This window comes from Prionailurus viverrinus, chromosome E1 (genome assembly GCF_022837055.1).
Source record: "Prionailurus viverrinus isolate Anna chromosome E1, UM_Priviv_1.0, whole genome shotgun sequence".
Lineage (NCBI taxonomy): Eukaryota > Metazoa > Chordata > Mammalia > Carnivora > Felidae > Prionailurus > Prionailurus viverrinus.
The window spans coordinates 36,522,422-36,534,752 of NC_062574.1; the positions used below are offsets into that span (position 1 = coordinate 36,522,422).

A 12,331-nucleotide genomic window follows, 5' to 3' on the forward strand; every position below is an offset into this window, starting at 1 on the left:
GAGATCGTGACCTGGCTGAAGCCGGACGCTTAACCGACTGCGCCACCCAGGCGCCCCTCTTATTTTTAATTTAATATGTTTATTCTTCAAAATTCTTCTCCTTATGTTTTCTGTGACACTGTCATCTCATTTTTTTCCCACCTTATTGGTTCTTCCTTTTTTTTCTTTAAAATTGAGATATAATTGGCATATAACATTGTGTGAATTTAAGGTGTACAAAGTGTTGATTTGATACACTTATATATTGCAATACGATTACCACCATAGTGTTAACTAACAGCATCATCACATCACATAATGATCATTTCTTTTTTTGTGGTGAGAATACCAAGATTTATTCTCTTAGCAACATTCAAGTATATAATATAGTATTGCTAACTATAATCACAATACTGTGCCTTAGATGCCCAGAACTTTTTCATCTTCTAATTGTAAATTAGTACCCTTGACCAGCCTCTTCCTAATTTCCTGGTAACCACCATTCTACTCTGTTTCTGAGTTCTGCTTTTTCAGATGTGAGACCTTATAGTATTTGTCTTTCTCTGATTTATCTTACCAAGCATAGTGCTTGTCACTCTTTTGTCCCCAATGTCAGGATTTCCTTCTTTCTCATAACTGAATAATATTCCATTGTAGACCTAGCTCTTCTTTTTTGGTCTTGTTTGCTGGCTCCCTCTTTTCTGACTGGCTTTTATATTAACATGATCCCAGGATCCATTCTGAGTCCCATTCTCTAAGCCTCTTCCCGAATCATCTTATTGCTTTAAATAATATTGCTGTTCTTTTGACTCCCCATGTATCTCATGCTTAATATGTATATAAAAAAAGAATTCTTGCTGTCCAACGATCTTATTCTTTCCCTAGGCTCTCTTACCTCAGTTTTCGACACCACTTTCCACTCAGCTTCTTTTTTTTTTTTTTTTTTTTTTCTGAAATTTATTGACAAATTGGTTTCCATACAACACCCAGTGCTCATCCCAAAAGGTGCCCTCCTCAATACCCATCACCCACCCTCTCCTCCCTCCCACCCCCCATCAACCCTCAGTTTGTTCTCAGTTTTTAACAGTCTCTTATGCTTTGGCTTTCTCCCATTCTAACCTCTTTTTTTTTTTTTTTTTTCCTTCCCCTCCCCCATGGGTTCCCGTTAAGTTTCTCAGGATCCACATAAGAGTGAAACCATATGGTATCTGTCTTTCTCTGTATGGCTTATTTCACTTAGCATCACACTCTCCAGTTCCATCCACGTTGCTACAAAAGGCCATATTTCATTTTTTCTCATTGCCATGTAATATTCCATTGTGTATATAAACCACAATTTCTTTATCCATTCATCAGTTGATGGACATTTAGGCTCTTTCCATAATTTGGCTATTGTTGAGAGTGCTGCTATGAACATTGGGGTACAAGTGGCCCTATGCATCAGTGCTCCTGTATCCCTTGGATCCACTCAGCTTCTAAGTTCTAAACCTAGGAGTTCTTCATGGCCCCAGCTTCTCATTCAATTCATCACTAAATACTCTCAGTTTTGGGGCACCTGGCTGGTGCAGTTGATAAAGCGAGTGACTTTTAATCTCTGGGTTGTAAGTGTGAGCCCCACAATCAGGTGTAGAGATTGCTTAAAAATAAAATCTTAAACAAATTAAAAACATTTTTTTTAAAAAATACTTTCAGTTTTATTCTCCAAACACATCCTATGTTTGTCCACTTCTGTTCTCATCACTGTTACCCTTGCTGAAGCCACTGTCTTCTTTTTCTCTGAACTAGCTTCCTAACTGCTTGATCTTCCAGAGAGTCTATTCTCTATACAGTAGTAGAGTGATCTTTTTACACATTGGTAATGAGATAATTTCACTCCCTGCCCCTTAAACCTTCCAAAGGTTTTCCATTGGAATTAAAAACAAAACAAAAACAAAACAAAAAACCCCACAAAATATCTTTCCATGGGCTGCAGTAGTAGATTGAAGAGAAAGTAAGATCCAGGGAACAATGTTCGGGGGAGATGTAGAGCAAAAGCTATTTTGGTTTCATGGTTTAATTCATGGTTTAATCAGTTGGAGTTGTTTATGAATTAGACTTCTGTAAATCTATAAGTCAATGAAAATGACTCTTTATATTGGTTATTCAGCAGAGGGTCACTATAAGTTCTTGAAATATTTCAGAATCCTCAAAGAAACACTAATTTTGGTGTTAAATATTTTATTGTGTTTTAATATTTGAAAATTGGCAATCATTTATAACATATTTGTTATTCTTCTTGCCCATAAAAACCTTAATTCCTGACTGTTCCAGGTAATAGTTTAACTGTACTAACTTCTTGGACAAGGGTGTTGTAAAACTTGTGTGTGATCTACCTTTCAGTATTGCCTGATGCTATTGAAAACCTCCATAATCTCAGCAAAGGGAAGATGAATATTTCTCTCCTGTGGACCACTCTGTCTAACTTGAATAGTAACTTGAAAAAAAATGAATTCCTAGCTGCACTGAAATTAACAACAGTGGATGGTAAGTATTCCAATATTACAATTAAAAGATATATAAGATTGTCAGTCTGCCTTTTGTCAATCTTTTTTTTCCCTTGTAGCTTGTACTTGGTTGATATGCCAATATATATACTTAGAAAATATAAAGAAACCTCAGATTGTTTGGTTGTCCAACAGAAAAAATGTTAATATCTAATTTATTGTTACTCTAAATTGATCAAATATGCATTGATTACCTTCAAGTTGTGTAACATGCAACTGGAAAATGGCATATCCCCGTGAACACAGAGGGGACTGTTAGGAAATGTTAAGAGATCTATTCCCGTTTTTTTTGTTAACATGACTTCAGAAATCCATACTGTAAAATAGACTTTGTGGTGGCCACGAAGTTAGCAAGTAAAAAAGTTACTAAGTTAGCAAGTAAAAAAAGATTCAAACAAAACAAAAATGAGTTTACAAAGTAAAACAAAGACTGTGGACTGTAATTTTTCTTAAAAAAATTTTTTTTAGTGTTTATTTCTGAGAGAGAGAGACAGAGACAGAGACAGAGAGACAGAGCAGGAGCAGGGGGAGGGGCAGAGTGAGAGACACAGAATCCAAAGCAGGTTACAGGGTCTGGGCTGTCAGCACAGAGCCCGTCGTGGGCCTCAAACTCATGAACCATGAGATCATGACCTGAGCCAAAGTCAGATGCTTAACCGACTGAGCCACCCAGGCGCCTCTACAGTTTTTCAAATAAGACTATCATTTGCTGCTGATGTTCTGCATGTAGGAGACAGGTAGTACACAACCACAGGTGAACATTTCCACTCCTTTGTATTTTTCATACCTTGAAGTTACAAATGTACTATTATACTCTTTTATGTGAAATGTTTATGCAAAACTAGCCTAGTAACAAGAGCATGCTGTCTATGGTCTTTGTCAAAGAACTGTCTTTCCCTGTGAGGATTACCTACCCCTTTTTCTTCATTAAGCTCCTGTTTAAGTGAGACTGGTAATTTTGAACTTTAAGTGTGTTGGTTGTTTTGTTTATTAACATATTTGAGATGAGGAGGGTTGATGAAAATATGATACTACCTGATAATAGCGATTTTTTTTCCCTCTCTTACTGAGAAGCTTCAGTTTCTCTTGATAGAGTAAGTGGAAGTTGAAGGCAACATGCACCAGAGGAAGCATTATAGGGCATTTATTTTAATCAGACCAATAAGGTATCATTTTATGAGCTATAAAAATAACCCTGCTATCTATAAAATTACTTATTGTAAAAAAAACCATATACAGTATCCTGTTCATTATTGTATACTTATAAACCAAAAACACAGTGTGTAAAATATAGGTTATTCTACCATCTAAATCCAAATATACGTATAATATTGAAAACTATGTGTACCCCATTTGTCATACCATTTCTTCTTTTAACATTGGACCTTCAGTACAACGTGATTTAATTCTTATTTTAATGCAGTGGTTTGCAAAGTTTTGAACCTTGTTATTTTTGGTTTTGTATTTATATTTGGTGCTGGTAAAGCAGTAGAATCCTTTTCTTCTAAATGAAATCTTACAGAGTCCCTCAATATATAAATCATAAAAGTTGAGTTTCTCTGAATAAAGTGGGGGAAATGACCAAGTGAACTGCTTAAGTATTTCAACAGAGCTTTAGAAACATGAGCAAGAACGTAAGCATTCCTGACCTAGGATCCTCTTTTTGACCATGGTGTATGTTAAAAAAGGAAAAAGGTGGGGGGGGGGGGGGCGGTGTGCCTGAATGGCTCAATCAGTTAAGTGTCCAACTCTTGATTTCAGCTCAGGTCATGATCTCACAGTCGTGGACTCGAGCCCCTTGTCTGGCTCTGTGCTGACAGGATGGAGCCTGCTTGGAATTCTCTCTCTCCCTCTCTCTCCTCCCCTCCCCCCCCCAAAATAAATAAATAAACTTAAAAAAAAATGTTTTTCTTGCAGAAGATGATGAAGTACAAATAGAAGAATTTGGACAAGTGGTAAAGGATATTCGTGATGCCTCTAGATTAAAAGGTAACTAGTAAATTATTTGTGACTGTTACATTTACTTTTATTGAATGGATGTCTTCGTGTTTTGTTTTTTAGAATTTCTAGTTCTGTTAATTTCTGCTTACCATGTTGGCATTGATCTGTTTTAAGGCAGGCAAAACTTGATTTTGATTAAAAGTTGGCAGCATCCGGGGCGCCTGGGTGGCTCAGTCGGTTGAGCGTCCGACTTCGGCTCAGGTCATGATCTCGCAGTCCGTGAGTTCGAGCCCCGTGTCGGGCTCTGTGCTGACCGCTCAGAGCCTGGAGCCTGTTTCCGATTCTGTGTCTCCCTCTCTCTCTGACCCTCCCCCGTTCATGCTCTGTCTCTCTCTGTGTCAAAAATAAATAAAAAAAAAACGTTAAAAAAAAAATTAAAAAAAAAAAAAGTTGGCAGCATCCATGATGAAAGAAAAAAGCCTTTTTCTGGAATGGGGCCTGTGTAAACCTATTTTTTTTTTAAATTTTTTTTTTCCAACGTTTATTTATTTTTGGGACAGAGAGAGACAGAGCATGAACGGGGGAGGGGCAGAGAGAGAGGGAGACACAGAATCGGAAACAGGCTCCAGGCTCTGAGCCATCAGCCCAGAGCCTGACGCGGGGCTCGAACTCACGGACCGCGAGATCGGGACCTGGCTGAAGTCGGAGGCTTAACCGACTGCGCCACCCAGGCGCCCCTGTAAACCTATTTTAAATCCCTTTTTTTATTGTTGTTATTTGTGTGTGTGTGTGTGTGTGTGTGTGTGTGTGTGTGTGTGTGTGTTTTGTTCTGGACTTTATGTAAAGTCAGATACTAGCTTTACAATTTTTCAGATATGAAAATTTTCTATACCATTTTTAGCCTCAGACTTAGGACTCTACCCTGTGTAAAGGCTTATATATTATAGAATTTCTCAGAAATCTTCTACCTCCTCCTTTAGTAGACATTCCTCATGTTCCTTTCTTTGGATTTTGTTAACATATAAGAGTGACCATGTGCATTTTGGTACCGTGGGTATTTACTACCACTTGACTTCCATTTTTGCTTAAAAGTTAAAATCATAGACGGAAAACCAATGGAGATCATACTCATGGAGTTTGTGTACTTTTCTATTGGGAAAATAAGTTTAAAACTTAATTATCACTGGTAATTTATTTGAATAACATTCAAATGACTATTTGGTCAATGAGCGCTGTCAGGAGAAGAATAACAACATAGGTATATGTTTAGGACAACGGAAGCAGAGTCATTTCTGGGTGTAAAGAAGTAGATAGATACTTTTCAGATTTTTAATAACCACTCTGCCCTTGTATAAAAATTTTAACATCATTGCTTCTCTTTTAGGTTAAGAAAAGTACTTAATAATTCCCTGTTGACATAAATATGTTACCTGGGTCACATAACATAATTAGCATCAATATAGTATAGTGAAATAGATTAGCTGTGCTATAGGAAACAATGCATACAGGTAGAAAAGAACATGGGCTATGGAGTTTGATACATGGTGGTTTGTGGGTTTTTGACTTACCAGCTGGGTAGGTCATTCTGGTTTCCTCATCTTTAAAACAAGGAAGCTAATAAAATCACGTTTCTCCTAGAGTTGTCAGGATCAACTGCAAAAACACATATAAAGCACATAATCTAATTATTAGGCACATACTATATACTTGGTAAATGGTAGTTAATTTTGAAATCAGAAAACAGAGTTCAGAAAGACTGGTATTCAGGACAGGTAACTTTTTATGTGGATGAAGGAAAAAAAAATGGGAACTAAACCATTGAGAAAGGAGAACAGTGAAAAAGGAGAAAGGTGTAGTTTAGGTACCTGAATCTGGGAGCTGGTCATAATGATTGGGGGTTGACACTGGAATCTGTCAGCCAGTGCAAGAAAAGGCCAATAATTACAGGGAAGAGTTAGGAAGGGCCACCCTGGAAGAAAAGTGTTAACATAGCAGGCCTGAAACTGCTCTGTTTAGAAAAGTCTGCTTGCAAGGTTGACTGTCATATGCGCAGAATGTTCCCTTCATTACTGACTGATAAGGTTAGTTCACTGTGCCTGGACTATTTGTTGACAAACTTGGAGGGGCTGAGAAAGTAGGCATATTGTGGATCAAGTTCTATGCTTTCCTTCAGTATACACACAGTTTTAAGGGATTATGGTCAGTGTCTGATCTTGTAGTTGAAGATTTTAGAGGTTGGGCAGGCAGTTCTAGGTATTGATGAGGATTAAGGATAGCCATTGATTTGGATGACTTTGGAAAGGAAGTGAAAGTTTTTGGAGTTGAGAGGTCAAGGTCATTCTTATTGTCATCAGATGATAATGGGAAATGGGGCTGAGGGAGGATTATGAGCAGGGTGACAAAGATCCTCCAAGAAGGTGAAAGAGTGATCAGAAAGTCAGTAGATGATGGTGTCCGGAGGGTAGTGTAGGTCAATGACAGGTCTGAATCTCAGGGGAGGGACAGGTTTGATTGAAGGTGGAACTAAAATAGCCAGACAGCAGAATCTTAGGAGTGTTTCTCTGCTTCCTGGTCCTATGTGGAGCATGGGAGGATGAGCAGACTCCTCTTAAGGTGTCTGTGCCAAGAAGCCATATTTTAAAGGAAACCAAGCTTTAGGTAAAACAAGCAGAGTTGATACAGGTTTTTAGGTGACTGCCATTTGCAGTTGCCTCGCCAAGATGTTAGGGGGACAGAAAGTGAAGCGGGATCGAAGGTACTAGGAAGCTGTGATTACTGTTTGCAGCTATTCCTGATGGCTTAATAATAATAATAATAATAATAGTAACTTTATTGCTGTTAATATGACACTTAGTGTTTCTATATACCTAATGTAGTTTTAAGTGTTTTTCATACATCATATATTTAATCTCCATATTAACTGTGTGAGGTAGATAGTATTATTAAATTATTTTAGATATAAGACTACTGAATTTGATAGAGGGGTTCAATAGTAATAATTTGCTCAAGGTCAGATAGTTTCAGGTCACAAATCCTGGAGCCAGGATTTGACTGTACTTAACACTGCCTCCTTTGAAAGGGCTGGAAATAAAGCAAAATTCCAGATGCCAGACTACAACTGGATCTTGGTAGAATTGAAAAGAAAAGGTGAGTGAGTCTTTGTGATACTTGTGTTTACTATTTTACATTTCTCATGATTCTGAAATCTATTTCACTTCCACCAGGATGAGTTAATTTCGTTTGCTACCATTAGACCTCTAGTTTAAAATAACTACTTTGTGTCATTGCAGTGAAAAATTCAGCCATAACAACCATTTTGGTTGTGTCAATTTTATATTAGCACCAAAGAAACATGGCAGACCAAGCATATTGTTTTGCTGGACCTAGAATTTCCTGAGGGCTGGATTCTTCACTGAGATTTCTTATTCAAGAGGTGACCATAAATCATGGACTACCACTGGCAAAAGTCTTTAGTGATGTCTACTGTTGTTTTTTAAGTCAGAGGTTAGTTCAATTACCGAATCACTTTTTTCTGTTTCTAGAGTTACAAGACATTGTCTTAGCTCTTGATGGGCTTGAAGGTGACATGATATCTGGGAAGAACTTGGAGAGCTTTCTAGGAAATATTGGGATTAAGTCACCTGAAGAAGAGGTAGAGAAAATTCTTCAGTCAGATCTTGTTTCTGGTAAGCATTTAAATATTATTATCCATTTTTTTTTGTTTTGGGTAGGAGTAACTGAAGAAAGTGTGCAAGGTTTTTGTTCAAGCAAATGGGGCTCCTTTGAGCTAATATCTATAGGTATTTGCTTGTATTGCTGTAAATGTCCTTAAAGAGGAGACTTTCTTTTACAGTCCTTTTTTACAGTTAATGAGAATACTCTTAGCAAGCAGGTAGAAATTTTGTGGGGGAGTGGGCTCGTTGGTATCCACTCTCTTTAGATAGATCTTGATTTAGTGACTAACACAGAGTTTGGAAATTCCAGCTCTGTGAATAGAATACCTAGCTTTGTTGGTTTGTACCAAGTAAAGTTATTGGACTTACAACTTTCTTAGTAGGTTAGTTGCCTTACAGGTAGAATCAGAATTAGTATATCTACAATCTTGTAAGGTTAATTGCAAGGCACAGTGGGTGAAAATGAATCCCAAGTATCTTGTATGTAAAGTAAAGAAATTGTATGCTGGTTTTGATTTTCATATGAGCTTTTTAATATTACGTTTTCCAGGGATTCTTGTCTGTTCCCCCTCTCTCTCTTTCTTACAGATGACAACATGGTGAATGTTAAAGACTGTATGAAGGCTTTGAAGGACACTCAGAAATTTTCCACTTTTGTTGGTAAGAACTTTATGGTAAAACTGTTCAATGGCAAACAACACAGGACTCATTCAGAGGTCACGTAGCCAAACATTATATTTGGTGCTCAGATCTTCTTTGTAGTATCTGTGCCAAATGTTTGTTTCATCTACATTTGAACTCTTCCAGTTATGGCAAACTTGATTACATTTGTTTTTCATTTAAGAATTTGTATTTGAATGGAAAATATTGGGAAAATCACAAGGGTATGATGTTTTCCAATAGCTAAAGTAAGGACATTTTATTATATAATAATGGCAATTTTGAAACTGTTATAAAAAAATTTAGTGACCAGGAATGTAAGAGATATAAAGTGCAAGGCTCATGTAATGTCACCTTCTGGAAATATCCCTGTTAAAGTGTGGTAAATATCCCTTTAGCCTTTTTTATTTGAATCTATGAATATTTGTGTATTCTGATATTATTTAAAAATTAGGCGCACTTGGGTGGCTCAGTTGGTTAAGTGTCTGATTTTGGCTCAGGTTATGATCTCATGGTTTGTGAGTTCAAGCCCCACATTGGGCTCTCTGCTGTCAGCACAGAGCCCATTTCAGATCCTCTGTTTCCTTCTCTCTCTGCCCCTGCTTGTTCTCTAAATAAATAAATTAATTAATTAATAATTAATTAATTAAAATAAAATTACCATGTCCATAATATTCCACGACTTGCAGTTTTAAAGAAATTAACAATGTATCTTAGATATTGTTCCATGTTCCATTGTATCATAAACAACCTCATTCTTTTTAAAGACTGCATAATATTCCATTTGGGGGATGTACTGTCATTTTATCCACAATGCTTTTGATGATATTTGCCAATTAAAAATCTGAAAATTTGCCAATTTTTCACCACTGAAACATTTTGATGAGCATTGTTGTATGCATATATGTGCATAAAGTTCTCCTGGGGGATAAAATCCTCAGAAGTCACACTGCTAGACTGAAATATATGCAGATGTGAGATGTTAACAGCTACTGCTTAATTATCCTCCAAAAAGTTTGTAAAAATTCACACTTTTATCAGTAATGGATATTATTTATTGAAAATTCTGCTGGTAAAAGAATTCTATTATTGTTTTAATATGCATGTCTTTAATGACTAGTGAGGTAAAACATTTTTCATATGATTGTCGAATATGCTTTGCTTTTATTTTAATTAGATTGTCTTTTTCATATGAATTTATAAATAGCTCTTTATATAAGGGACATTAATGTTCTGTCTTGTCTATTGCCATTTTTTTTCTAGTTTATTATTTATCTTTGACTTTGATTTTGGTGGACTGCTTATTGCCATCCTCTGTTTTATTTTGTCAGTTTTGGTAATTTTTATTCTCCTAGGAAATTTATTTTACTCAAGTGTTTTTTGGGAATATTAGTACAATCCTATGCAGTGATAATTCTTTTGATTTTTTTGTATCTGGTTATTTTCTCATTCTTAAATTTGTATATATATTTGTGTGTGTGTGTGTGTGTGTGTGTGTGTGTGTGTGTGTGTATTTATATATCTTTTTCTAGATTTCCTAGCAGATCTTTTAATTATCTCTGTTTTTAAAGCTCTACATCTTAGATTTATCTTTAGTGTTTCTATTTATAGTAAAAAAAATTCTGCTTTTATCTTTAGGATGTCCTTTCTATTGTCCCCTTTTGTCCATTTTATAGTTTTTCTAAGTTGTTTAAATTATGAACTTACTTTTTTCTTCTTACTGAGAAATAAATGTTTAAGACTATCAATTTTCAGTAAGACTTTGGTTTATCAAAGTCTTTATTCTTATTTTTTTCTAAGTATATTCAGTTGTATTTTGATTTTCTCCTTGATGTAAGAGTTGCTTAAGAGAAAAACCTTAAATTTTAAAGCAATTATTTGAAAAATTTTAAATGAATTTAAAAATTTTAAATTTGAATTTGAATTTCATTATTGTCCTCTCTTTGTTGTTTATTTTTAGTTTACTGTGGTCAGAGAATGAGGTCTATAGTAGAGGATTTGATAGTTTCTGTGTTAATTAGATATGGAGTTTTTTCGATTTTTACATGTTTATTTAAAAACCACATTAGGGGCGCCTGGGTGGCTCAGTTGGTTGAGCGTCCAACTTTGGCTCAGGTCATGATCTCGCGGTCTGTGAGTTCGAGCCCTGCGTCGGGCTCTGTGCTGACAGCTCAGAGCCTGGAGCCTGCTTCAGATTCTGGGTCTCCCTCTCTCTCTGCCCCTCCCCCACTCATGCTCTGTCTCTCTTTGTCTCAGAAATAAACATTAAAAAAAAATTAAAAAAAACCACATTAGTGGGTTTCAGGGACAGGCTAATCGTAATGTACACTCATCCTACTGTTTGTCTTGGAAATCCTTATGACTTTTTGAAGCAGCCCATTCCATAATTTTTGGACAGCTGTAGAACTAGTCAATTGTTCCACATATTTGATGGAAATCCTGCCTTATAATTCCATTCCCAAACTTAACATTTGGACTCTTCCCCCTGTCAGTAGCCCTCCAGGGATGGGAGGAGAGCTCTTATATTTTCTTTCTTTTACGTTGAATCATCTTTTCTCTGGACTCAGATTTCCCTTCAACCATTCCTCACATGGCCTATTTTTGAAACTTCTTACCAATGACTAATGACTAACTCATGGAACAACATAATATATTAAATTATGCTTTCACATAAATTAGCTAATTTTAAAGTAATTTATTATATATTTCTCTTAATGAATTCTGAAAGATTATTTTTTTAGACATGTACTTTAGAAATGTGAAGAGGTTTTTGTTTGTTTTAATTAAGGTGGGGGGATGGTCAGTCATGGATTTCCTAGTTCAGATGTTTGATATTATCATGCTGAACATAATAGGCTTTGCTGATTCTCTAAATTGGGTAAAGTGAGCTGACAGGAGCAAGGGGTGTAGGGAAAGAAAGTAGAAAGGGAAGGATTGGAGTTTGGGAGCAGTTGTGACGAATGGAGGGTATTTTTTATGAAATGGTGAGCTCGTTAATAGAATAACTAGAGAAAGTTTGGCATACTTTTTTGTTCATAAAGGAATAGCCCGCGCAGAACCCGGAGTTTTAACAAAATAATCTAAGAATAAAGATAAGGGACTATAGAAAACTATAGTGGAGAATGGATTGCTCTACCTTTTTAAATGGCCACATGTGAGTAGTGGCTGCCATTTTGGACAGTGCAAAACTGGAAGAATCCATCAGTTTTACTGTTATGTTCCAAAAATTTAGATCCGTGGACTGAATTACATGTTGCATGCATATTCTCTGTGTTTGTAGCATTGAATGACATCATTGGTACATTGGAATGTATGGAGGAAAGTGATCAGTCTGGCAAGGACAACTATGCAGATGTACTTGGAAACACCAATAGAATTTATTTCACTGATAATAGTTTTCAAGAAGTGCTGGATGATTCCTTGCTCGACGGTGAGTTGATTGAGCAGATAACCAGCAACTTGTAATAAAAATTTCTTCTAAAATTTTATCCAAGGTTTTAAAATATTTTACCAAATGATTAATTAAATCTTAAT

At 36.1% G+C, this 12,331-nt stretch overlaps 1 protein-coding gene across 20 annotated transcripts in view; it reads left to right on the plus strand.

The window, feature by feature from the left end:
- EFCAB3 (EF-hand calcium binding domain 3) overlaps positions 1-12,331 on the plus strand; it is a 477,549-nt gene that overhangs the window by 94,173 nt on the left and 371,045 nt on the right. For all 20 annotated transcript variants that reach the window (XR_007147003.1, XM_047833629.1, XM_047833634.1 and 17 more), the window contains 5 exons: positions 2,359-2,502; positions 4,440-4,511; positions 8,006-8,149; positions 8,726-8,797; positions 12,078-12,227. Coding sequence is in view for 19 of the 20 variants with exons in the window: in XM_047833629.1 (XP_047689585.1) it covers positions 2,359-2,502; positions 4,440-4,511; positions 8,006-8,149; positions 8,726-8,797; positions 12,078-12,227 (582 nt within the window). In the remaining variant the exon portion in view is untranslated. The remainder of the gene's footprint in view (positions 1-2,358; positions 2,503-4,439; positions 4,512-8,005; positions 8,150-8,725; positions 8,798-12,077; positions 12,228-12,331) is intronic.